The 27396-nt window shown below is 42.4% G+C and overlaps 2 protein-coding genes across 2 annotated transcripts; one reads left to right on the forward strand and one right to left on the reverse strand.

The window, feature by feature from the left end:
• Window positions 1-1301: 1301 nt before the first annotated feature.
• On the forward strand, window positions 1302-5892 carry Acbd7 (acyl-CoA binding domain containing 7). Its single transcript, XM_027405506.2, has 4 exons — window positions 1302-1313; window positions 5128-5245; window positions 5345-5407; window positions 5642-5892. Exons 1-4 carry the CDS (start codon window positions 1302-1304, stop codon window positions 5713-5715), a joined length of 267 nt encoding a protein of 88 aa, XP_027261307.1. The 3' UTR covers window positions 5716-5892.
• A 1376-nt stretch (window positions 5893-7268) lies between these two features.
• On the reverse strand, window positions 7269-27339 carry Olah (oleoyl-ACP hydrolase). The gene is made up of 7 exons (XM_027405044.2): window positions 27308-27339; window positions 23723-23853; window positions 13319-13457; window positions 11254-11353; window positions 10523-10692; window positions 8160-8245; window positions 7269-7818 (listed from the first exon to the last, which is right to left on the reverse strand). The coding sequence occupies exons 1-7, from the start codon at window positions 27337-27339 to the stop codon at window positions 7676-7678; spliced, it is 801 nt and encodes a 266-aa protein (XP_027260845.1). The 3' UTR covers window positions 7269-7675.
• Window positions 27340-27396: the final 57 nt, after the last annotated feature.

Consider the following 27396-nt stretch of genomic DNA (forward strand, 5'->3'; position numbering starts at 1 on the left):
CAGCCTTGGAGAGTCTTGCAAGGCTCTGGCATCCGAATGAAGGACCACAGCTCGGAAAAGAGAACTTGAACATTCTATGAATGCCTATCATCCCAGCACTTGGGAAACTGAGGCAGGAGGATCACAAAGTGGAGGCCAGCCTGAGGTTGAGTGAATTCAAGGACAACTTGAAATACGTAAGACTCTATCTTAAAAACAATAAACTTTCCAGTGTAAGAAAGAGCAGTGTGGCTTCCCTTTGCTAATCTCTTATAACGACTATAGTGTCAAAAGGATGTAGATGGGCACTTTCAGCAGCCACTACTCGACTATCAGAAAACCTCGCTGTTCTGAAACTAACCTTTGCTCTAGTATCCCACCATGTACTTCCCATGTCCAAGACCACATGCTGCCCAGATGCTGCTCCAAAATTGCCTTTTGTCCTGTAGTTAGGAACTGATTAATATTACCACCAAAAAAAAAAAAAAGAAAGAAAAGTGATCAAAATGGGGAGACAGCAAGATTCACACAAAAAAAGTAGCAAATATTTTCTAAAATGCATTTTACACAAAACCAAGTTAGAAAGTTTGGGGGGCTTTTTTTCTTCATCACAGGTTGCATTGCTCTATGTTTAAACTCAGTCTCCATCTCCACAAATCTGCTTCAATCAGTCAGAAACAAATTCTTCTCCGGAACTGCAATCTTTGTACAGTTCTCCGGAAGTGTGGCAAAATGCGGTTCACAGCCTTATTTTGAGACCCTGCAGGTGATGGTGAATTTGCAGCCGGAGAGTTCTAGGTCCCACTAAACAGTAAATGCCAGCAGGGATGAATGCAGCTCGAGCTTAGAATGTATGCCTTTCTGGTCCCGTTTCACTCCTGATGAGTTCGCGTGGTGGCAATTGAGAGGTTCCAGTAATCGTGACTCAACACCCAGATTTCTAGAATCACAGATCAGGGATTCCCAGGTGAGGTCCAAGCCCCGGGGAGACCTCTCTTAGCCTCCTAAAAACAACCTCTTGAGACAAAAATAAATTAGATAAATAAATAATTTAAAAATTGAACTTTGAGCTAGGAGCAGAGAGGTAATCTAGCAAACCTCTCCAAGGAGAGGCAGACCAGGAGGGGTCTCTGAGCGACTGGGCAGGTACAGGCCTCGCCAGGCTCCGCCCTCCAGCTCTGGTGACCAATTAGAGTCGTCGTTGCCCAGAGCACGACCTATAGGAGAGTCCGGAGGAGGAGCGCTTCTCTTTAAGAAAGTGGCCAAGCCCTGGGAACTGAGACCCAGAGCCGGAGAGCCACAGGATACCCTTCTTCATCACTATGTCCCTGCAGGTAAGCCGGATGTGGGAAGGCTTTGCAGGAGCGATGCTCCGAGAAGGAAGCGCTCTGATAGGGCGAGAGGAGGCTTGATAGCTCCGGGGCAGGGCAGGGGCAGGTGGAGCGCTCAGGAGCGTCTGGCTTCGACCCTGCAGTCACTCCCCACACCTGCATAAACGCCTTGCTATTGCACTGTAGACAAGGATCCAGGCTCCCCATGGCAACCCTTCTGGGCCCCAGGGATGTAAAAAATTGACAAGCTCCCGGGGGCCCTCCTTCATCTCTCTCTAAACAACTCAGGGAAGCAGGTGACATTCACTGGGGTGTCTATGCCCCATTGCTCTTGGGGCCTCCGGAGGTTCTCATAGCCAAGTGTTTTGCTGAATAGTAGTGCTGGTTACTCTATGATGCGCTGACCTTGCCGTTTTATTAATTGAAACGGAAAGAGAATAAATATGAATAAATTAAAGACCGGGAGAACCTTCCTCTGGTAGATAACCACATGATAGGTTGCTTCCTTAATATGCCTTTTTTTCCCCCATATGTGTATAATGATAGATATGTGATCATAATACATCCGTGATTCGTTTCTGTATGTAAGTTATGTTAGGAGCATTTTCTCATTAAAGTGCCTTCGAAGACACACATGTCTAACGCCAAACATTTTATGAGTATAGCTAACTTCTTTAACTATTTCTTCAGGCAAGATGTTATTATGGGTGGATGACATACACCAGAAACATGGAGGCTTGCATCTCCCTCGTAGTCTATGACACGTTTGCGCGTGTGTGTGTGTGTGTGTGTGTGTGTGTGTGTGTGTGTGTGTGTGTGTCTGCCTGACTCAGTCATCATTTTATCTCATGGTAGAGGAGAGGGTTATGGTGCCTGCTAGCAAACCTGGTGATCTGAGTTTAACCCTCACAACCCACAAGGTAGATGGAAAGGACCCACTCTTGCAATTGTTCCCTAGCCTCTGAATGCATGCCCTGGCACCTGTGCCCCCCCTCCACACAATAGTAAATGTAGAGTACATAAAAGTGGAGGATAGAGGCCATTAGATGAGCCACGTGGGCAGTGTTTAAAGCAGCAGTGGGGAAGGGTATCTTTAGTTACTTCTAAAATATTTCCATTGAGAATCTAAAGGTTAAGGGACATCACGAAGGGGGCAATAAGCTAAGGCATGAGAATAACAACCACGACAATAGGGCAGCACTGAAAAAGTAGGCCAATTAATTAAAACTAATACAGGGCATGGGTTTCTATTGCTGTGAATGTTAAAATGTGTTAAGTCTATTATTGCTGTAACAAAACTTTCTTTCACTTTGCTAAGATTCTAATTGTAGCCAGGCAGTGGTGGCCCATACCTTTAATCCAAGCACTTGTGAGGCAAAGGCAAGTGGATTTCTGTGAGTTTGAGGCCAGCCTGGTCTACAGCTCAGAGTTTCAGCACAGCCAGTACTGTTACACAGAGAAACCCTGTCTCGAAAAACAAAAACAAAAAAGAAAGAAAAGGGATTCTAGTTTTAAAACACACCCTTGCTTGATATCAGCATCACTATGATCAAAGAATGCTTGAATTATAGTCACTGCAATTGATTACACTTGAATAAAGTATTACAGATGAAATTTTGTTAAAACATATGCCTTTTATTTCAATTTGAAATCCTTACTAATGTAATAATATAAAAAAAACACAATATACTCTAGAGGGGTATAGTCTAAGCCAGGTGTGGCAGTATGCACCTGTAATCCCAGCACTCAGGATTTAGAGACAGGACCAAGAGTCCACGCCAACCTTAGCTACATGGCAGATTCAAGGCAGCACTGGGCTACATGAGACCCTGTCTCAGAAAGAATCAAAAAACAACAGATCAGAACAGAAAAGTAGTTCAAGCAGAAAAGAAGGATAAAGGCAAGTTGGAAGTCCATTTGAGAAATAAAGGGGATTGCACATGTGTGGGTCAGTTGGTAGGGTAGTTCCTTAGTATGCAGGAGTCCCTGGATTCACTTGCCACCATTAGAAAAACTGAAGCGGGGGATCATTTAAGCCTGAGTGTTCTGGGGTAGCCTAGACAACATAGCTAAACCTTACACCACACACACACACACAGAGAGAGAGAGAGAGAGAGAGAGAGAGAGAGAGAGAGAGAGAGACACTTACTTGTGTGATTCACATAACTTCAGTACCTTGACTGAAGGATTTACCTCCCAATTCAGTCCTTCAACAAGAAAGAATTGCTCAAAGGGCTTCATCAAGCTCACATGTAGGCTGACTGCTCAGTGCCCCAACCTGCTGAGCACCACACGAGCTCACACCCCGATGTGCTGCAGTCACCAAAGAACCTAGAACGATAGGGTCAGGGAGAACAAAGAACATACAGCAAGACAGGTTTCTGATCAAGTTGCAATTTTTTATTTTTCACAGGGACCTTATATAGGGGTGCCAAGCGGGGAGCTTGGCAGGCAGGGAGAGGTCGTTTGAGGCTGCTTGCCTGATAACCAGACTGAGGAATGTCCCTGTGCGTGAGTCCTTGAAGGAAAGTGGGGAGTCCAGGATGCCTGGCAAGGTTGGACAGTGCCTGTGTCTAGATAGGGGCTGAAAGGGCTAAATGTTAGTTGGGTTACAGAATGCATGGGGGAAGGGTTGCTAGGTAACCTGACGGTGAAATGTTTCTACAAGCTACTTCTGTGGGCCCAAATGCTATGTATCAGGAAGGAAGGATTGAAGGCAGCTATTCTTTTAACATAAGGGGTTATTCTTAAAATGCTGGAAACTTTCTCTGAAGAAGCCCAAGTCTCTTACAGGTCCAAGGTTACTTTTGCCATGGCCCCCGACAGTTCAGTTCACTTTCTGTAGATAGTAGGGTAAATTGTGAATCACCTTCAGAGGCTGTCTTCAGAGGGATGACATATGAATGGGAGTATTCAGAGAACCAAGTCGTTCTTTGAGATGATGTTCTATGCTCATTGTGACCGTCATCACTGTCACAGGACAGGTGGGAGCAGGAGGGCCCTGGAGCACACTCATGGATGGGGAGGGCATTGTTCACAAGTGAGAGGAAGATCACAAGGATGAACATCCAACACGGATGCTGAAAACTCACTTAGCTGAAACAGAAACACCTGCCACAGGAGCCCAGCTCCCTGGGCTCAGGAGCATAGGAAAGGTTGCCCTCCTTTTGCCCAGAATGCTTTGAAATTCACTACACATGTAAAGTTGTGTCAACTATGGTAATGTTCTGATCTACCCACCATGGACATACCTAATGGTCTTTGATCAGTCTCTTGCCGTGATCAGCAGACAAGGGTGAATGGTTCCTGCCCTTTGTTGTGGATGTATGGGGGGAACAAACAGATGTGATCTGACCCACCCTTTTTGTTCAACCCTAGTGAATTCTGTCTGTATTGTAGAAGCAGCTTTTCCAGCTCGCATCTTCATACCAGATACCAGTACACCCTTACCCAGGATTCATTGCAAGCACCAGCTTCTTGAGGCAGCCTCCTTCTGATGCGTTTCCCTCTAGCTACCTACACTCCACCTCTGTGGTTAGACCTTTGGCTGCTCACCAACTCTTCTCTTTGTAAAGTGATTTCTCTTCAGCATTTGTTATAGAGGGAGGGAGAAAGGAGAGGACAGGGAGAGATTATAAATGTTTTTCCCTTGGGATAAAACACATTTGCTATTCAACCTGAAATAAGCCAAACAACTCTCTTTACTGGAAATCAGTTGACATGAGACTTATAATAAAACAAATTTCAGATTTTATGTGTATGTCTTGTATACACACCACATATGTGCCTTTTGTGTGTCCTTGCTGTCTTGACCTAGGCTGACTTTGACCAGGCCGCACAAGACGTGAGGAAGCTGAAAAGCAGACCTGAAGATGAAGAGCTCAAAGAACTCTATGGGCTCTACAAACAGTCCATCATCGGAGACATCAACATTGGTGGTACCCAATCATGGTTTTAGACAAATAGATGTACTTGTTTGCACAGTGTCTGTAGAAGTGAAAAGTAAAGTTGAAACTCTCTCCTTCTTTTGGCAGCATGCCCAGCAATGTTAGATTTGAAGGGCAAGGCCAAGTGGGAAGCATGGAGCCTCCAGAAAGGTCTTTAACTCTTTTTTTTTTAATTTTTATTTTGGTTGAGATGGGTTTTCTCCGGTGTAGCTTTGTAGACCAAGATGGCCTCAAACTCACATAGATGCGCCTGCCTCTGACTAAAGGCATGTGCCACCATTGCCCAGCTGTTTTTTTTTTTTTAACTCTTAAGTAAAATTAAAACAAACCTTCTTCACTTCCCACCAAACTAGTTAGTGAGATAACATGTTTGTGTCTTTCTAGGATTGTCGAAGGAAGATGCCATGAGTGCCTATATTTCTAAAGCAAGAGAGTTGATTGAGAAATATGGAATCTAGAATTTGACAGAGGAGACAGATTTCCTGTGGAAGCCTTCATAACAGCATCATGATGTTTAGGGGGAAATGTATTGGTAGCTCCATAAATCATGTATATTTTTCCTATGAGTCACAATACTTAGGACTATGTTAACATAGTTACCTAATTTTACTTTCTTGTGCAAGGTGGCTATTCAAGGTTCCATTTCAAAAATAATTTTGTAGTATGCATACAAACTTGAATAAACATCTGTTTCTTTTAGCATTTATGTGTGTGCATGAGTGTTTACATGTGTGTGTGTTACACATGTGTATGCATGCATGTGGAAGCCAGAGGTTAACTTTGGGTGTTTTTCTAAGGTATGTTATTTACTTCCTGTGAGGCAGGGTCTCTCTTTGGCTTGGAGCTTAACAAGTATTGCAAACTGACTAGCCCCAGATATCCTCTTTCCCCTGTCTCCCCAGCACTGGGATTACAGATGTGTCCCACCATGCTTGGCAGTCTGGGGCTTGAACTCAGGTGTTATGCTTATGAGGCAAGCTCTTTACTGACTGAGCCATCTCCCCAGCCCCAGTATTGGTTTGCTTGACTTAATCTGTTCTTCTATAATGAGTTAGTACTACTGGGCAATAAGAAGAGTTTGTTCAGAATTAATAGCAGCCAGACTATTCCCAGTGCTTCAAGAAGTAGAGCCAGGAGAGTCATGAGTTCAAGGGCAGCCTGTCTCAAAAAAAAAAAAAGCCTAAAACTGAAGGAAAGGGTGGGAAGGTGGGACAAACAGAAGAACAGTACCTTTACTGCACCATGTAGCCTTGGGGCCCCAAGAATGTGGCACTGTGGAGTGACAGGTAGACTTGCTTCCTGACTTCCTATGTGACATGGACAAATTTCCTAAACAGGTTGTGGTTTGACCACCCATGGAAGGGCTCTGAGTTCCAACCAGTCACTGTCAGGGTAGCAGGACCCCAAGATATCTGGGATTGTAGGCACCCTGAGGTCTTCCTATCACAATGAACAGTAATTGTTTAGTGTGGTATTTTTTTTAAAGATTTTATTTATTTATTATGTATACAACATTCTGCTCCCATGTATATCTGCACACCAGAAGAGGGCACCAGATCTCATAACGGATGGCTGTGAGCCACCATGTGGTTGCTGGGAATTGATCTCAGGAGCTCTGGAAGAGCAGTCAGTGCTCTTAACTCTCCATCTCTCCAGCCCCTATTGTTGTATTTTTTATAAAGCAGCAATTACTCTTTCTTATGAAATAGGTCTAATGTATAGTTTTAAAGATTTAGATTAAACTTTGAGCCACGGTGTGGTGTTGGAGAAATGATAGTTTCCCTCTGTCAATCACTCTTGCCATTAAAATAGTGCAAGAGGCTGCAGGTGTAACCCCATCTGGAGGCACATTGCTGATGAAACTTTGAATAAATGTCAATCAAATTGGAGTCTAAGAAAAAGATAAAGGACTTTAGCAGAAGTTTTCTTCCTTTAACAATATTTTTATTTATCCTTTGAACTTTTCCTAAAGGTATACAGCGTGTTTTGATAATATTCATATCCACCCCTCTCTTGCCTTTCCAACTCCCCCACCACCACGGATGTCCTCCACCATGTACCCCTCCCAACTTCATGCCCCTTTCTCATCTTCTTTCTTAAATAGCACACTGAGTCCAATTAGTGCTGCCTGCTGTACCACAAGGGTGTACGGCATTCACTGGAGCATGAGTACCCTGCTAGTGGTGACATCCCCCCAAGAAAAGCAGCCCCTCTTCCCACTGCAGCTATCAACTACAATAGCCCCTTTGCCTCCCTGACCTTCAGGGTTTGTCTCTTCCCCAGATAGAGGAATGCCCCATGAAGAAATTCATTAATATGCATCTTTCTAATCTCCGAAAACTAAAGAGCCACATCTCCATGACCTAGAGAGGCAGTTTGTGATCCATTTGCATATTTGAAAGCCTGAAGAAAGCCCATCTAACAGCAATCAAGTGACGACAGCTCCAAACACTTGGTTATATAGTTCTTGATGAAGTTCTCGTTGTCAGGGTCCAACAGATAAAAGTGATCACCTGGCAGCATGTGGATGTCAATCTTCCCACTGGTTATGTCTTTCCAGCCTAAGAAATAGACACAATTTTCTTTAGTAGTAAATGGCATTAGCCGATGACAACAGAAGACTTACTTCCAGGTATTATTTCACTAAAAGCTGACACTCAATGATAGAGTTGCATCCAAGGTCTCAGGTTTCTGGGTATCCTGCGTTTTTAATCTCTTTAAGACCTATCAGTATTCAGTGATGTGACCTGTATCTTAAATTTTACAAGAGGCCAACATCTCTTTGTTTACACCCAGTAAAACTCCGGCTGATTTCTGTTTCAGTGACTACTAGTTGACATTTGCTGAGAACCATCCCACACACTTTTCAACAAAATACCCCGGATTATAAAAGCAATTTCACCTTCTGTGTTCTTTATTATTATGTCTTCAGATCCAATAAAACATGTTATGTCCTGGGAAAGGAGCGTTTCTGAGGGTGTGTCAAAGCTGTAACATCAAAGAGCTCATTTGTAATTTTCATCCTTAACACCCCAGAGTCTTTTCCTCTTCCCAACCTCACTGAAATGAAACGGGATAGCCCTGCTTCTCACCCTTCTCCCGCTAGTCCCAACAAGGAAGATATTCACAGGGACCAGCTCTCTCCATCAGAACTGAGGTCCATGTGGCCCGGACCGTTTTCCAATCATGAACTAAGTGCTAGAGTTGAATGTAATTTTTAGAAATAAATAGAGAAAAAGAATAATTCATTTGGAGGACTTGTCAGTAGTAGACTTCACACAGCTGGAGAAAGAATCGGTGAACTTGAAAATGGTCATTAGAAGTGACCCAAGGAGGGAGATCTTACAAAGAGAAGACAGAACACCTAAGAGCTGTGGACACATCTAGAGACAATCAAATAGCAAACAGGCCGATATATGTGGAATTGGGTGGTAGAAGGGGAGCTGGGACAACACTGGGATCCAGGAAGGAGACTGGGAGTTGAGAGGGGTCATAGATTTTGGTATCTCCCAGCCGATAGAGGTCTCTGTTTGGGCTAATGGTCTGAACCTTAGTGATAGGTGATGGGAGAGTGCCGAGAGATGTTCTGTGAACCTAGTTTTATAAATTTTAAGAAACTGAGAGCTTAGGAGTGGTGAGGTTGGGGCATATTTGGGAAGAGGAAAGAAGGAAGGGAGATAAGAGAAGATTCAGGAGTAGGTTAGAGGTAGCCTTGCCAATCTGGAGGAAGCCGCTTTATGTTTGTGCTACTGAGGCTATGGGGAGTGAAAGAAATCCATAGGGGTGAGGTTTGTTACATTTTCCTTTTCAAAGTGGCTTTTGGGGCTGTGGAGATAGCTCAGCAGTTAAGAGCATTCTGGAGGAGGATCCAAGGTTTGCTTCCTGGCACCACATGGTACCTGGGAACTCGTCTGTAAATTCAGTTTCAGGGAATCTAATGCCCTCTTCTGGTTTCCTTGGGTACTACATGCACACGCCACATATACACACATGTAGGCACAACACTTGTACACATAAATCTTTAAAGTGGCCTTGGGTAAGAACTGGGCTACACCTAAGCATGATTTCATTTCACCTGCACAACTCCGTGAGGTTTTATTAATTAGAGACTGTCCTAGGCCAGTGGGCAGAGATGCTTACACCAAGCTTCGATACCAGAGTTCAGTTTCTGGGACCCACATGGTGGAAGGAAAGAACCAACTTCCAAAAGTTGTCATCTGAGCTCCACAGGTACACTTTAGCAAGCTCATACACTCGCCTCCCACACCCAAAATAAATACGTAATAAAATGTACTTAAAAGAATGTCCTTTTCCCCCTAGAATATTCTTGGCATTTTGCTATTTAATATAAATATGTGAATCTATTTGTGAGCTCTCTAATTCTATGCATTCATTGGTATGTCTCTTATTATGCCACTACTATGCTGTTTCAATTCCTAAAGCTTAGTTTTTAATTAATAGATTTTTAAAAGAATTTTTAGATTATAAGGAAAAGTGGATGCCACAGACCAGTCTCTCACGTGTCCCTGCTCCTGGCAGCCCCTTGTCATCCCAATGTTTTTTTTTTTTTTTACATTACTACTTGAACTGACAAATAAAAATGGCTAAATGAAGACAGCTGTACACAAACTGATCTTTTTGTGACAAGAACACTTTAATATACTGCTCTTAGTGACCCTCAAGACTACTACATATTGTTACCAACTTAGCCATCATTGCCACATAGATCCAAGCTTGTTTGTCCTGCTTCCTGCATAGTTTCAGTGTTTTGGGCCTCAAAGGAAACTAACACATTGTAACCTTCAGAATATTATATTTTCATATACACAGCCTCTGTGAACTGCCAATCTTTTTTTTTTTTTTTTTTTTTGGTTTTTTGGAGACAGGGTTTCTCTGTGGCTTTGGAGGCTGTCCTGGAACTAGCTCTTGTAGACCATGCTGTTCTTGAACTCACAGAGATCCACCTGCCTCTGACTCCTGAGTGCTGGGATTAAAGGCATGAGCCACCAATGTCCAGCTGAACTGCCAATCTTTCTTTCTTTCTTTCTTTTCTTTTGGGATGGGGTTTCAAGACAGGGTTTTACTGTGTAGCCCTGTTGGTTCTGGAACTCACTATGTAGACCAGGCTGGCCTCAAACTCACAGAGATCACCTGTCCCCAAATGCTGAGTATTGGCGTTAAAGATGTGCACCATCACCACCTGGCTTATATGTTTCTATATATACCAACACACACACACACACACACACACACAGAGTTACTTACACAAAGTTTTTCACAATGCCAATATCTGCCTTCAGAATGGGAATGCATTGATTCAGAAACTCCTGGTCATCAATGAGATGCTTGGGGGTGCCTCCAAAATTCAGAAGGTAGTATCTGATTTGTTCTTCTGACAATTTGTTAAGTTCAGGGATTTGAAGCTGGAATTTTGACTTAAAACATGAACAAACACAAGGCTGATCATTCACGAAACACACTAGCCCCAAACTCAAGTGGGGGTGGGGGGAAGAAAGTGCCATAGGAACATCAACATCAGAATGCCACCAAAATGGAGTTCCCGATTTAGAACACTAGGCCAGGCCCAGTCTGTACAGAAGAAGCAAAGAAGGTCAAGCTGGCGAGAAGCCAGGAATCACCAGACTAGCTTAAAAAGCCACAGCTGGTCCAAAAGTTTGGCGTCATTTTAAGATTCCTTCCCAGCACTGACTGATTGGTTCCTCTCCTGAATGTTGATAAGTTCCCAAGTGAGGTAGCATGCTGAGGACAGAACTTGTGGAGGGGCAGAAACAATGAGACATTATTCAGGAAGAAGGTGAAGTTCATTTTGGAGGGTTGGAGAGAACTACATTGAAAGATCACAGGGGTGTTCAATAGCGTGCCCTCGGTATCCCTGTTACCATCCCAGGCTGGGCCAAAGGAGAACAATGACCCAATGGTTAGCACCCCTTTCCCCCATCTTCATTCTCCCATCCAAAGAAAACCAGAACACTTACGTGCGGGGCACTTGCACTGGACACAAAGAAATGCAGTGGCTCCATTTTGTGCTTCTCCTTTAGGCTCAGTGCAGTCAGAAAAGCAATATAGGATCCAAAACTAAACCAGGGAAGAGACAACCATGGCAGAAAGAGTTGGGCAATACTCATGGAAACCAGGTGACAGGAACACCGCAGTGACTGGGGGATGGGCTGAAGCTAACTGGCTGATAACTGGTGTGTAAAAGTCTATCACTGTTGATGAATGTCAACATAAGCATGTCAGGACTGAGAGACGGTTCTGTCAGTAAAGCACTGGCCTCACATATGTGATGGCCCAAGTTCTGATCCCCAGAACCAATGGAAAAAGCACAGTTCAGCTGCTCAGCCTGAAATCTCAACAAAGCAAACATGAGGGATGAAGATAGGAAAAGCCCTGACAGATGGTGGGCCTGTTGGCTTGCCAATGTGGCAAAGTTTCAGGCCACTGAGAGACCCTGTCTCGAACAAAAGACAGACAATAGACGGTGAGTAAGGACCAACACTTGTGGTCATCCCCCGACTTTCCCTTGAAGTCCAGGCACATACACCCATACACTCACACACATGAATGTACACACACAGAGAAGGGGGAAACTTGTCCTCTCTTTAAACTGTCAGTTATTTGGCTACAGTAGTGAACAGCTGAGTAACACAAGGAACGGCTTAAAGCTCATTTTTATTTCTTCTTCTCCACTAAAGCTGCATGTTACTTTGCTCTTCATGATAAATATCAACAGTTCTCAAAGTATGCTCCGGAGGCCCCTAGGGATTTCCAAGATCCCATTTGTGCTGGCTAGTTTGATGTCAACTTGACACAAGCTGATGTCATCTGAGAGAAGGGACCCTCAATTAAGAACATACCTTAATTAGTGATGGATGGGGGAGGGCCCAGCTCCTTGTGGGTGGTGCCTTCCCTGGACTGGTGGTCCCGGGGGAATCCAGTAAGCAGTGTTCCTCTGTGGCTTCTGCATCAGCTCCTGTCTCCAGGTTTCTGCCCTGTTAGAGTTCCTGTCCTGGCTTCCTTCAGTGATGGACTACAGTGTGGAAGTGTAAACCAAATAACCCCTTTCCTTTCCAAGTTGCTTTGGTTATGGTGCTTCAGCAATAGTAACCTGTAGACACCATTCAATGACCTACCATGTCATACGTATTTTCAGAATAATGCTAACATGTTCTCCGTGGAGCCAGTGAGATGGCTCGGCGAATAACAGCACTTGCTACCTGAGGCTGATGGCTTAGTGTGACCTCTGGATCTCATAGAAGGAAAGAAATGACATCTGAAGCCTGGCCTCTGACCCTCTGACCTCCACTTTCACACCATGGCACAGGTGTCTTGCACCGCCACACATCCAGTTCTTTATGATTGCTATTCATTTAAAAATGTTATCTGTTTTTAATTATATGCGCGCATGTGCATCTGTGTGGGGGTATGCTCACATCAGTGCAGGCGCCTATGGAGACCAGAGGCATCAGATCCCTAGGAGCTGGAGTTACAGGCAGTTGTGAGTTGCCGTATGAGAGTGATGGGAACGAAACTCACTCAGGTCCTAAGAGCAGCATGCACTGCTAACCACTGAGCCATCGCCTGCATGCACTGTTAACCACTGAGCCATTGCCTCAGCCTCGTGATCTCAATTCATCTGATACCCATAGGTAGGAACTACTCCTTCCAGCTTCATGGAGATGGAAACTACTCAAGAAATTTGCTCAAGGTCATGGACATGTAGCTTGGAGGAGGTCTAAGCCCTTGGGAAATAAATACTATTTCTGTATTTTTTTTGAATTTGAAAAATAGAAGTTTCTGGTAGTTTTCATTTTGGGTATAATTCCAAACAAACTAGAGAACTGTAAAAGTTGTGATTGGAGATAATTACCCAACATTCTGTTTAACCAGGAGACGAATTTGCATCTCACAAAACACAAAACACACACATACACTTGTGGTTGAAGGACCTCTCTAGGGCCTGAGTGTGATAGGTAAGTGCTCTATTGGGAACACCCATTCCAAGTCCCATGCATGCTGTGTATAACAAAATTTAAATACCTGTGGCCAAAAAATGCAAATGCTTTGTCTTGGATAATGGGAAGCAGAGCAGTTACAATTTCATCAACTATTTCGTAGATGTCGGTTGCAAACTGTTCTTGAAATCGAGTTTCCCTTCCAGCCAGCCTTACAGCATGCACTGGAAGTTAAGAGGCAAGTTACTTAGACACACAGACAAAGACGACCCTGAGATGTCATGAACAAGTTAACACAGACAGATGAGACTGTGGCATTGTAAAAGGCCTTATATTTACATGATTCAACCAATTTCAAAGAAGCAAATTATAGAGGCCAAAGTAACGGTAAAACTGGGTGTGGTGACTGTGAGGTCAACTTGATTGGATCTGGGGTCCACTAAGAGACACTTCTGATGGACGTATTTCCTCTGTGGTTCCCTCCTGCATTCCTGTTTTAGTCCATTGTTGGACTGTGATTGGGAAGTATAAGCTAAACAAACCCAAACTACGGCCTTTATCACAGAAACAGAAAGCAAAACAGGCCGAGATGAAACAGGCTCCATCTCAGATAAACAAGAGTATTTACAATGATGTCATTGAAATGCATTCCTGCATGAATCGTGGGACTTTCATCTTTCAGTGAACGAACAATTTGAAAACTGTGGTAAGTACGGCTGGAGCCACAAGAAAAGGATTCGGAATTTTTTTTGGGGGGTGGGGAGGGATTTGGAGACAGGGTTTCTCTGTGTAACTCTGGCTGTCCTGGCACTCACTCTGTAGACCAGGATGATCTCCAACTCACAAAGATCTGCCTGCCTCTTCCTGCCGAGGGCTGGGATCAAAGGTGTGCCACCACTGCCCAGAAGGATTTGAAATTCCTGAGGGAACAGAGGAAATCTGGGAAGACGCTTCCAAGAAGACACCTTATAAAGGGAAAATGTTTGGAGAGAGGAAGAAATGGAGCTAAGATCCTATAGAAATATGAAAATATCAAATTACGGAACCAGCCAAACAAGGTGCCAGTTTCCTCTACACTGCACTTCACGATATCAACACAAGAGGGCACTCATGAACTAAGAAACTGAGCTAACAACGCACCACCCCATCCCCTAAGCACTGTTGCTTAGGAGGAAAAACCTAACACAAAATACAGAAAGGGTAGATCAGACATCTCTGGCCAGTGAAAATATTAATTAAGAAACTCATGGAGGAGGAAAAAAAACATGTCCCAAAGTGAGTTAACTCCAATAAATAATGGGAACATAATTACTGCAATTTGGAAATTTAAAATTCTAACTAGAAACAAATAATTGCACAAAGAAAGAAATCAAATAAAAAGACAAAAGTTATTTCAAAACTGAAAAAAAACCTTTCTTTGTGATAAGACAGGGCAACATATTTGTGGATACAGAGAACAAGAATAAAGAACTAGGAAGAGAAGAAGGAGAAGGTTGCAAAGCGGCTGGAGAGGCAGCTCAGCAGTTAAGAGCACAGGCTGCTCTTCCCAAAGACCCAGGCTTGATTCCCAGAACCCACACAGTGACTCACAACTATCTTTAACCCCAGGCCTAGGAGATCCAACAGCCTCTTCAGGCCTCCATGGGTACCTCACATACATGGTACCCAGACACCCACAAATAAAAAGAAATCTTAAATGAAGAAGATTGTAAGACCAAAAACAAACAAAGCAGTCGTGGAAGTCAGAAAATTTCCTATCATCAGAAACCCTGTGAAACTTCCCTGAAATAAGATGGGGAACTTCAGAGTGAAAGAGCACCGGGGCTCTCGAGATGGCTCAGAGGGTAAAGGCGACTCTGGCCTGATGACTTGAGTGTTTCCCCAGAACCCACACAACAGGAGAGAACTGAGTCCTGAGAGTTGCCCTCTGACCTCCACACAAGCTCTGCAGTGGGTGCACTCCTCCCTCCTAAAATATTAAAAATTTAAAAATAAAAGGAGTCTTATTCACTGATTGCCTCTCATCTAAAAAATCATGTTTCTAGTGATAGTGAAAGCTATCACTAGAAACTCATGACAGGTTAAAATGTTAACTCTAAGGGCTAGGAATCTAGTTCAGTTAGTAAATTGCTTGATGTGCTGTGCCAGGGAGGCAGGAGCTGAGGATCCATGGGATTTGCTGTCTTCTTGCCCAGCATAATCTGTGAGCTCCAGGTCCTAGTGAGAGACTCTCTCACAAACAAGGGGGCAGCTTCTAAGGAACAACCCAAAGGTTGACTTCTGGCTTATACACACACACACACACACACACACACACACACACACACACACACACACGGCACATTTAGTTCCTGTTAGAATTTAAAGACAAAAACTTTTAAACCCTCAAACAAATTAATACACCATTTATAAGAGAGAGCCAATCAGGGCGGGGTTTGACTTTGGCTGACAGATTTGGGGCAGGACAAGAGTAAAGCAAACCTTTCCAGGATCTCAAGGAGTGTATAGACAGCAGTAACCTCTGCCTAGTGTGAGAATGGTTCTGCAGGCACCGGGACTTGACTGGTCTGATCCTGCTCTGTTCTCAGTCTTTATCCGCAGAGTTGTAGCTTTGAGAAAAGACTTTTAGATAGTGGCACACTACAAAACCAAGTTCTATGTTGTAACAGAAGAGTCTCACTTGACACAAAGTGATTCGGAAAGGGTTGGGAAAGATCAACCAAAATGTAAATGGAGGGTGTGGTAGCTAATTTTGGTCCTCAACTTGACCCCATCTGGAAAGAGGGAACCATAACTGAGGGATTGCTTTCATCACACCAGCCCACAGGTATGTGGGGGACATTTTCTTGGTTGCTAATCAATATAGAATGGCTCAGCCCACTCTGGACAGTACCATTTCTAGGCAGGTGAACCTGGGCTGTATAGGAAAGGTGGCTAAAGATGGGCCTGGGAACAAGCCAGTGAGCAGCTTCGCTCCATGGGTCTCAGCCTCAAGAACCTGCCTTGGCTTCTCTTGATGATAGACTATACAGCCCTGTAAGCTAAAATAAACCCTTTCCTCCCCAAGCTGCTTTTTGGTTATTGTGTTTATCACAGCAACAGGAAAGCAAAATAGAAAAGAAGGTTTATATAAAGATATATATGGAAACAAGAAGAAATCATGGGTTGTATTGTAATATCTGACAAGGTACCATTTGGAGTCAGACACATCAGACAATACTGAAATGGACTCTTAGTGGTTCTAAAGGCTTTGTGTTTCATAGAAATTGCCTCTAAATTAAAATGTTCATCCTGGGGAGGGTATCCTTCTGTCTAAGGAATCCAGTGAGACTTTCATGGCTAAAGAGGTCAGCCATTCACAAGTCTCATACAGTTTCTTCAACTTGAAAGACTTCCTTCACAGAGGTTATATGAACAGTCACTATTACTGGAGAGAAGAAATTTTTTTAAACCAGCAGAGTTACCTGGGAGCCACACACAGAGCTCCAGAGAGGCAGCTTTCATCATTCATGCTGGGATAAGCGTTTTGGTAACGTGTTATGTATGTTCTGGAAAGTAACCTCTCACTCCCACTCCTATAAGAAACTCTCCCCAAACTCACTAGCTCAATAAGTTAGGCCTGGGTGGGATTTGTTATTAAGTCTGACATTAATGCGCTATCTGGAACAAATAGACATTTGTTTAAATCTCTCCAGTAAAAGCCACAAGCCACTAAGATTCTTTTTATTTGTTTGTTTGTTTGGTTAGTTGGTTTTGGTTTTGGTTTTTTGAGACAAAGTTTCTCTGTGTAACAATCGTAGCTATTCTGGAACTCCCATTGTAGACCAGGCTGGCCTCGAACTCACAGAACTCTGCCTGCCTCCACCTCTCACGTGTTGAGATTAAAGGCATGTGCCACCACCTCCTGGCCACCACTAAGATTTTTAATGAATAAACAGCCCCAGTTACAAATGTCTATTCACCACAGTTACTTTTGTAACATAGAAGTATAGGATATGCAAGAAAAGGGGGCAGGTACGCCACTAAAAGACATTTCATATGTCAAATTGAGAAAAAGATAAACTTGACAATGTAAATCTGATAGCTATATATAGTAAAATTTGTACTTGATACACAGAATGTATATATTAGCAGTCACAGAACATCTGTGAACTCTCACCATAGTTAAAGGGGGGAAAGTCACAGACAATTCCACAAAGTAGAAACAGAATATGAGAAAGAAGCCAAGGTCAAAATCTCCTTCTGCAGTTGAGAAAGTTAATGCTGAGAGTCAGTATCTAATTTTGCAAGATTTTCTAGCTTGTTAGAACCAGTTTTATGATTTTGGATGAGCTGAAATTTCCAATGGCAAAGAATTCATCTGCCGTTTATGTTATGATCTATTAGCTTGTGAAACGTAAGCCACGAAGGGCACATTGACAGACTGTGTGGATGAGTCACTTTAGAAGATGCATTAGAAAAGGACACACTGGAGATCTTTAAGTCAATCTGTCTTGTGTTTGTTCAGAAGTACCTGACGCAGGAGGCAAGAGCAGCAAGTGCCACACTGTGGCTCAGGACAACTTGAGATCGGATGCTTCCCTCTAGCCTCCATGAGAACTGAACGCACATGATGTACATACATACATGTAGGCAAACATTTAAACAATACAATATTTTTTAAAAATTATTTTGAAATAAAAAAATCAGAAATCTTAATCAAAAATAAAGACACGATCTAAACATGTCAAAATGTAATATGTGAAATGCCTGATAGTTTGTTATATGGCCAGTCTTCTGCTTGTGGACATTAAGGGCTTTCTAAAAACTCCATGCTGCCTTCCAAACTGACTGGACTAGATGACAGTCCACCAGCTGTGTGACTATGCTGTTCCACCCCCAATGGGCTCCAAGTCCACCCTGCATGGGTATGCTCACACATCAATGTATTTTTCAGCGCCATTTGAAACAGAAAAATTGTAGAACCAACTTAGGTGTTCACCAGCAGAGGAACGGATAATAAAATGTGGTCTATACATACAGTGGACGCATTTTCTATAAAGCGTGAAGTCATATTGTTTGTGGGAAAATGGATTCTCGATGTCTCTCTGTGTGCTGTGAATATGTTTTATTACTATTGGTTAATAAAGAAGATGATTTGGCCAATAGGCAGGCAGAATAGAGCCAGGCAGGAAACCTAAACAGAGACACAGGGAGAAAAAGAGTGGAGTTAGAGAGATGCCAGCATCCTCGTGGTGAAATATAGACTAATAGAAATGTGTTAATTTAAGTTATAAGAGCTAGTTAATAACAAGTCTGAGCTAATAGGCCAAACAGTTTGTAGTTAATACTAAGCCCCAGAGAAGTTATTTGGGAACTGGCAGGTGAGAGAGAAATAACCAGTTACAGATACAACTGGGAATGATCATATTAAATGAATTCAGCTGGTATCAGAAAGACAGATATTGTATGTTTTCTCCCATGTGTGCTTCTTTGGTTTATGTAGATACACAAAATCATACATGTATCTATGGCATGAAAACAGCAGTAAAATTACCTACTGGGACACAGGTGTTAATAGGGGGAGGAGTGAGGGGAGGAAAACAAGGGTAGAGGATATGAAAGGGAACGTGCGTGACATACAAAATAGACTTGCGTGAAAACTTAAAATATAAATTATTTCAAAAGAAAAAATAAGTACCTTGTAACATATCAACACTTATTTAAAGAACAGAAGCAAAGGTGTTGTGAAGAGAATTGTGAAGCTACAGGCACAGATCAGTTTGCAGGCATCAGAGGACAGCTGAAGAAACAAGGGCTTGCCCAGAAAGGAGACAATTCTGTAATAAAGGAACCGAGTTTTTCCAGTTCCCTCCTGTATTAGCACTGTGTCAGCGATTGTACAGTGCAGAATTCTCAATCTTGGCTGAAGTCTACTTTTTAAGCATCTCTCTCTCTCTCTCTCTCTCTCTCTCTCTCTCTCTCTCTCTGTGTGTGTGTGTGTGTGTGTGTGTGTGTGTGTGACCACCAGAGGACCATCTCTGGTGTCATCCTTAGCAGTGTGATCTGCCTCCTCTGAGACAGGGTCTTGCCTTGCTGTGGACCTCAGGGGTCCTCTGGTTTCTTCCACCTTAGCCCTGGGATTACCAGTGTGCACCACCATGCCTGGTATTTTTATGTATGTTCTGGGGATAAAACTCAGGTCCTTGTGCTTGCAAGGCAAGCACTCCAACTCAGCAAATTTGTCTAGTTCCTGAGACCTACGTTTAAGAAAACAAAAAGCCGGAAGTATTGGCGCTCTCACAGAGCAAGAGTACAAAATTGCAACACAGCATCATCATAAACAGCCATAAGTTAAAAAGTCAAGATTGCAACAAGAACATACAACCCATTTCCTTTTAAATCATTTTACTATACTAAATACGTCAAAATAATAAGATGATAGAGATAACAGCCAGGTGTGGTGAAGGCAGGTGAATTCCAATAACTTTGAGGCCAACCTGATCTGCATAGTGAGTTATAGACCAGCCAAGGCTACATAGTGAGACCCTGTCTCAAAGACAGCAACAAAAGAAGAATAAAAGTAAGCTAGGCATAGTGACTCATACCTGTAATTCTCAGCACTCAGAGAGTTAGAAAGGAGAGTCATGAATCAGTAGCTGTCTAGAGTAACATAACAAGACTCTGTCGGTCTATCTATCTGTCTGTCTGTCTGTCCATTTAGCTATCTCTTTTAGAAAGGAATTTACAAAGAGGGAAGACGGCAGATTCTAGACACTCAGAAAATACCCAAATTGTTACAAGTCTGAAAGAAAACAGGAAGTGCATAGCTCCAGGGAGGGATGGGTAGCATAGAACAGCAGAGGAGTACAATAGTAAACAATACAGACAGACTAGGTGAGCCCCAGAAACTTTAGAGCTGTGCAATCAACAGAGGACTCTAACCTCACACAGCATGGTAGGGAAGGAAGAGACACCTCTCCAGCTGGATATTAGCAAATAAGACGAAGAAGGCTGCATGGATACACAGTCTGGACCTCTGTAAGTCTGTGACCTGTGCAACAGTAGCTTCGAAGGTTCCCTGTGCCTCCAGCGGGCTCATTGAACCGACCGACAATGAAGAACATAATAGGAGTCTACCCAGCAAATCCTTCAGCAGGAGCCCCTGGGTATTTATACTTCCCTAGTTCAAAAGCCATGCTTCTCCACTAGCTAAGTGGGTGGCCACCCCAACAACAGTGACTTACACACTGACTTGTAGACACTGTCTACTTTGGGAAGCATGGGCCAAGCTGAGAGGAGAGTGGAAGGTGCTTAGAGGTGGGAAGAGGATCAAGTCTAATTGTGCATAAATGGAGCAAGGGTTGGAACTGAGAATAGCACGGCCAAGATGTAAATGCCTATACCCTACTTTATCATCGACACTGATTCAGCTTGATGGCTTCTAATCATCAGAGCCCCAGAGACTACTGATAGAAACACCCTGCTTGGGCATTTTCCACTCCCATGCCCATAAAGGCAGAGTGCTGATGTTGTCAGGGATAACTCAAATAATTGGTCCTCCATGTTGGCAAATGACACTCCCCTGGGAGCTCTGCTGGAATAAATATGGAGAGCTCTGACAGGAAACTGGCATATTGGTCATGAGAGTGCACAACTCAGCAAGGTGGAGTATAACCTGCAACAGTCCTTTTGGTCTAACATATGTGTCTCCTACATCAACTAAACTTCAAAGAAATGTTGGTCGGGGGGAAGCATATAGCATCCACACTTTCTTTTCAGCAAAAGAATAGTATTGTTTTTTCTTGCCCTGTATTGGTTTTCTTCTGTTTTCCCTTCACTGATATTTCTTTAATAACTTTTAAATTTTTTTATTTATTTATATTTTATGTGTAAGTTCTCTGAAGATATACTTGCATGCCAGAAGAGGGCATCAGATCCTGTTTAAATGGTTGCAGGCCACCATGTAGTTGCTAGGAATTGAACTCAGGATCTCCCCAGCACCCTCACTGTTATTTCTTATACCTTCAGTTTGTAATCTTTCCCACCTTCATTCTGTTTGTTTCTTTCCCCTATCTCCATTTCCTTTTTGTTTAATTATTAATGCTTTACCTTTACTAATTCTAAACTCTCAGTTCATCTGAGAATTATTCTCACTCCCTTTCCCTAGTTGCTTATTGAGCACATAGTTGATGTCTTCAGTTATTTTTCCATCGCATTTAGATATGTAGTTTGCTTCTCAATTGGCATTAATAAGATCTGCATCCTCCCCTCTGAATGGCAGTGAGGACCCAGACCTAAAATTGGAAGTAACACACATACTAACAGGTGCCCAGTTGCAATGTAGAAATGGAGTAAATATGAGAGGCAAGGCAATCCGAGTCTTTTTGTTTGTTTGTTTGTTTGTTTGTTTGTTTTTTGAGACAGAGTTTCTCTGTGTAGCTTTGGAGCCTATCCTGGCACTCGCTCTGGAGACCAGGCTGGCCTCAAACTCACAGAGATCCTCCTGCCTCTGCCTCCCGAGTGCTGGGATTAAAGGCATGCACCACCAACGCCCGGCTCCCTTTCCCCCTTTTATGATCCCTTTTCCTAGTAAAAACAAACAAACAAACAAAAAACAACAACAACAGAAACTCTCCTTGAACCCTGCCACGTGATGTCTTTCTCTTGAGTGCCACTTTAAAGTTACACAATGCCCAGTACACAGTTCACTTCCTGCTGCCTGCAGATTAAAATGTAGAACTTTCAGCTCCTTCTCTAGCACCATGTCTGCCTGCATGCCACCATGTTCCTCGCCATGATGATAATGGACTGACCCTCTGAACAGTAAGCCAGAGGTAAGCCCCAATTAAATGTTTTCCTTTATAAGAGTTGCCGTGATCATGATGTCTCTTCACAGTAATAGAAACCCTGACTAAGACACATGCCAGGCAAATACTTCTAAGTCTACTGCAGAAAAATGATCTCAAAGAAGACGTACATAAACAGTTGAATGGAGCAAGGAAGACGGTTCAAAGGAACACTGACCCTGAAGAGAAATTCAGGAACTTATACAAACAATTTGTCAACAATGTTGGAACTCTATGTGTGTGGAGTTTTGGAAATGAAAAGAAAAACAAACAAATAAATAAATAAATAAATAAATAAATAAAACAAATAAGAAACCCTCAGAAGAAAACGTCATCGATGAACAAAAGTAGAGAAGGAATATTGGTGACTGGAGGGGGGGTTATCCCATTCAGAAAATTTAAAAAGTAAACAACCATGATCAGAAATTCTAAGAACTTCAGCACACAAACAGGCCTCACCTGAGAAACTATGGAGACATTTCAAGACCTAGGCTCAGGCAATGTAACTTTGCTTTTTTAAAATATAGTTTTCTTTCTTTCCATTCTGTATTGTTTTGAGTCATGGCCTCTCTTTAATGGAGCTCTGACTGTCCTGGAACTCACAGAGATCCGCCTGTCTCTGCCTCCCAAGTGCTGGGATTTAAGGTGTGCGCCACCACACGCAGCTTCTAAACATATTGTTCTTGATGCAACTCTAATACCTCAGTGAATAACAAACAGGGAGTGTGACAAATGGAATTACATTAAAATGAATTGCTTCTGCACTTCAAAGAAAACAAGTCTCTCCAGCTCCATCCATTCTCCTATAAATGACAAGCCTGGGCCGAGATGGCTTAGCAGGCGAGGGCACTTGCTACCAAGTCTGATGACCTAAGTGTTTGATCCCCAGACTCACGTGATGGAAAGAGAGAATTGAGTCTTTCAATTGTCCTGACCTCTGACCTCTGCCCCCTCCAGAGAGAGAGAGAGAGAGAGAGAGAGAGAGAGAGAGAGAGAGAACAGACTCCCTCCTGTTTCCTCTGATGTGCAGAAGCATTTCATTTTAACGTGTTAAGCAGAACCATATTCTAAGCTTCCTCTGATAACTGGGATGTAGGAGGGAAACCATCCACAAGAGCAAATGGGAGCTACAAGGGATGCGGAGGGAGATGGAGGACTGAGAATGAGAAGGGGTGGGCTATGACCAAAGAGCATAGTCCCACGTAAGGAAACACTGTATTGGAGCCCCTTAGTATGATTCAATATAAACTAATTTTTAAAAAGGAAAGTGACATTAGCGTTTTAGAGAGAAATCACAGGAGGAAAAACATAACTGGAAGTCACTGAGAAGATGTGTTTCACGATGCCGTGAGAGAAAGTCCACCGACAAGAACCCTAAGCAGCCAGATCAACGATGGTGAACGGAAGCATACGGAGATGTAGCTGAGGACACTGACGAGCATCAGTGACCCGTGGCGCAATATCCCATGATGTAAAAAAGAAAAAAAAATGGGAAGAAGATGGGCAAAAATTCTATTTTGAAGAAATGATGACTGAAAAAATTTCCAGTTGAATAAGAGTTAGAAATCTACAAATCCAGGAAAGTTAATGAACTCAAGTTTCTTTACCTGGCTGTTTCTGAGCTTCTTAAATTATTTAGGTTGGGATGAAAGTCTACGTACCTTCCAGTAAGTCATTAACTGTTTGACCCCACTTGGCAAAATAAATAGAGCCACCTCCTGCCCAGGGAAAGCAAATCAGCTTAAAAACTGCATCGGGCTTTTGATACAAGCAGTTCAAAATCTTTTCATTCCTAGAAAGAAAATTAAAATATATTTAGCATTAAAGAATGATATCCGATAAGAGTTCAAAATTTGAATTAGGTGTGTTTTAATGATAATTCTCATTTACCTACACAGTGCATGTGTTCAAATATGAAGTAATTGACTTTTTCGATGAAGCAAGGCCCCAAAGGCTTAAATTGTCTATAGTTTACGATTTGAATTCATAGGAACATAGATGGATTGATAAGTGTCTATGTGTTTTGTATGTCTAATTAAAGTGCTGTAACTATTAATTCAGCCACGCCTTCTTTCACAGTTGAGGAAGTAGTTCTATTCAAACAGTTCATAGTCTTCTGTCTCAGTGTCTCCATTACCACCCAGACACGCTTCTTAAATCATCTACAAATTTTCCACAACATAAAATGTTACTTTTTTTAAGTGCTTGATAAACAATACTTTGAATCTGTGCATGATGTCGCTAGAAATTTTATATCAAGATGCTGCAATAAAGCAACTGATCTCAGAGAAAGTTCTATTTTAAACAGCCATCCTATGTGGATATATTTGTACTCTCCACAATTTAAACCTCTCTTGGAAAGATTCCACACTGATCCTTTAATTTCTTACAAAGATATGTAAGCTTCCCAAACGAGAAGCCATAAGCCATGTGATATTGATTTTATGTCTGATTTGTCTTTTTTAAAAAAGTATCAATACTATAGTTTGGATTGTAAGTGTTCCTCAAAATTCATGTATTTAAGGCTTGGTCCCTAACTGAGGGTGTTGTTGGGAGGGGGAGGAGCCCTGGAGAGGTGGAAACTGGTGGAAGGAAGTGAGGTGATTTAGGTACTCCATATCTTGGAGCTTTGGCTGGCTGTCCTTTTCTGCCTCTTTCCTCTTCCCCTTCCTCCCTCCTGAGGGTCTTTAAGCACCTTCACTCTGCCATGCACTCCCTGGCATGTCCACTTTTCTACAGGACGAACATAGCAGGGCTCAAGGACTGTGGATTGAAAAAAAATTGAGATTTTGATATAAATGAATGTTTTTCCTACATGTATGTGCACCACATGCATGCAGCCACTACAGCAGCCAGAAGAGGGCATCAGAACCACTAGAACTGGAGCTAAAGGTTATGAGCACCATCTGGGTGCTGAGAGCGAAACTGGCTTCTCCGCAAGAGTAATAAGTGCCCTTAACTGCTGAGCCATCTCTCCAGGCCCACAGTCAAATCTTTTCTCTTTTAACTTTATGCTTTGACATTTGATCTTGATAAAAAGTAAAAGTCAAACAAACAAAAACAAAAAACAAAAAAACAGATTGAGATCTTTTTAGATACTCTGTTCTCATAGGAGACTTTTTACATAACAGAACATGCATAAAATGAGACACTTAATATATGGTCATGGGTGAAAAGTTCTTTGGGATAAAGATACTTTTTAAAGAAAAAAATGTTATATTGGGAATTGTCAGATATTGAACCTGGGACCTTAAACATACTGGGCAAATTCTCCAGTACTGAGCTACATTCCCATACAAGAAACATTTCTTGACTTATATATGAGCATTTGAATAATTGTTAGATCAAAGTTTTTTCCCTTTGAGAAAGAACATTTGTTCTTGAAACTGTATTCACACTCACCAACCCCATCTACAACAAACTCACAGAGACTAGCTGGGCCCTGAATAGAAATTTCATTGACACACAACTTCCTGAAAAGTCCTAAAGCTGTTTGATCCAGGAATGAGAGCCTGCCCTCAACTTGGTTAAAAAAACTACAGAACAAAGGGATGACTGTTTTTTTAATGGGGGGGGGGCGATAGAAGATTCTAAAAGAATTAACTGGGTCTAACATATCTTTAAAATGTATTTATTTATTTATTTGGCTTTTTGAGACAGGGTCTATGTAGCCCTGGCTGTCCTAGAATTCACTATGTAGACCAGGATAGTGCTGGGATTAAAGATGTACACCACCATGAGCAGCTTAATTGTTTTAAAAGTCAAGATTCCATCTAATGATATATATGTATAGATATAAAAGACAAAAGAAAATGTATTAGGGCAAGATGAGCTTTGAGTTTGCAGTGCCTAAAGTTTGAGAGCATTGGGAGGTCTTTGAAAAAGAGTATAACTTTACTAATACAAAATTAAAAACCAAACTTTTTTTTTGAGACAGGGTTTCTCTGTGTAACAGGTCTGGCTGTCCTGATGTGGGACTAAAGGCATGCACCACCACAGCCTGATAAGAACCAAACTTTTGATTCCCTAGTTTGTCAAAGAAAAGCCATGATTTCTGGGTCAGCAGTGAGAGCAGGGCCTGCCATTAATTGGTTTAAATTAGTGTCAATCTCTAGAATCCACTATGATGAGACACTAATACCAATAGTGAACCCATAGCCAAGCTCTCATGAGAAGGTAGAACCCATTGATGCTGGTCGCCATGTGGCTGAGCCCAGACTGTGGAAGGACTCCCACCCTAGGTTCTGCCTGTGCCCCTCACATCTGTCTTTCTACTTTAAAGAGAGAACTAAAGACCCCAGGAACTTAATACACTTTCTTTCTATGTTTTTTTTTAATTTAAATCATCTATGGCTTTAGAGTTGAGAGCGACCAGAGAAAGTATTTAATCCATTTGTACAGTGTAGTGATCAAAGTTGCAGAGAAAAATGACTCAAATTTAAATCCTGGGTACACCTCTTGCCATGGGACACTTGGCAAACTGCTCAAGTGCTTTGTATTGTCAATGGCCTCAACATAAACAGAGGACAATTCCTGGGCCTTCCTTACTAGTTAACTGTGCAAGCAAAAGTACTAAAAGTCTGACTCACAGTTTTGGAGACTCATTATCTGTTATTTCTTTAACAGTTGACAAAAATGAGACTCAAAGGCATTAAGTCGCCAAACCAGTTACTGATAAGATCCTGTTCTAAAGTGAAGTTCTTTCTTTGTCTATTAACTGTTTTTCATAGTCACACCATCAATGTTGCTAAGTAACAGGAAGTAGCAGACATGAAGCTTTGGGTCAGAGTTGCGGCAAGAATGGGTTTTCTAAGTTAGTGTGGTCTTCTAAACCCTGCAAGTATTTCAGACAAGCCAAAGGTATACTGTTTAACCATAAAAATGCCAAGGGACCAGCAAGATGTCCCAGTGAGTAAAGGTACCTGATGGCTCCGGTTTCATCCTCAGGACTCACATGATAGAAGGAGAAAACCTACTCTTGCAGGGTATCCTCTGACCTCCACATATTCATAGTGGCACACACAATAGCCAACCAATTAACTGATTAAATGCAATTTTATAAGAACCCCAAATTAATAGCATTTATAGACAAGCAATTGATACTATCTTGCCCTAAAGACATTGGACACCAAACTCAGTTTCAGTGATTAGCCTTTATAAATCCAACAAGGCAATCTGACAAAGTCAGGGTGCTGAAGCACTAAAGATGGGGTTCAGGGAGCCAGGAGTTCCCAGAAGTAGGCTACCTGGTTCTCTTGGCTTGATCTTTCATCTCCATGCTGTGAGTTGATTAGGACTCGATGCTCTCAGCAATCTGCAAGGTGTCCTTGTTGAA

The sequence above is a fragment of the Cricetulus griseus genome, chromosome 3 (genome assembly GCF_003668045.3).
Source record: "Cricetulus griseus strain 17A/GY chromosome 3, alternate assembly CriGri-PICRH-1.0, whole genome shotgun sequence".
Classification (NCBI taxonomy): domain Eukaryota; kingdom Metazoa; phylum Chordata; class Mammalia; order Rodentia; family Cricetidae; genus Cricetulus; species Cricetulus griseus.

Coding starts and splice junctions, on each gene's coding strand:
- Acbd7 (XM_027405506.2), top strand. Junction 5,246..5,344: donor CATCGGAGACATCAACATTG/GTGGTACCCAAT, acceptor TTCTTTTGGCAG/CATGCCCAGCAATGTTAGAT. Junction 5,408..5,641: donor AGCATGGAGCCTCCAGAAAG/GTCTTTAACTCT, acceptor GTGTCTTTCTAG/GATTGTCGAAGGAAGATGCC.
- Olah (XM_027405044.2), bottom strand. CDS start 27,339: ATGGAGATGAAAGATCAAGCCAAGAGAACCAG. Junction 13,458..23,722: donor AGTTAATGACTTACTGGAAG/GTACGTAGACTT, acceptor CTTAACTTCCAG/TGCATGCTGTAAGGCTGGCT. Junction 7,819..8,159: donor AATAATAAAGAACACAGAAG/GTGAAATTGCTT, acceptor TCTATTTCTTAG/GCTGGAAAGACATAACCAGT.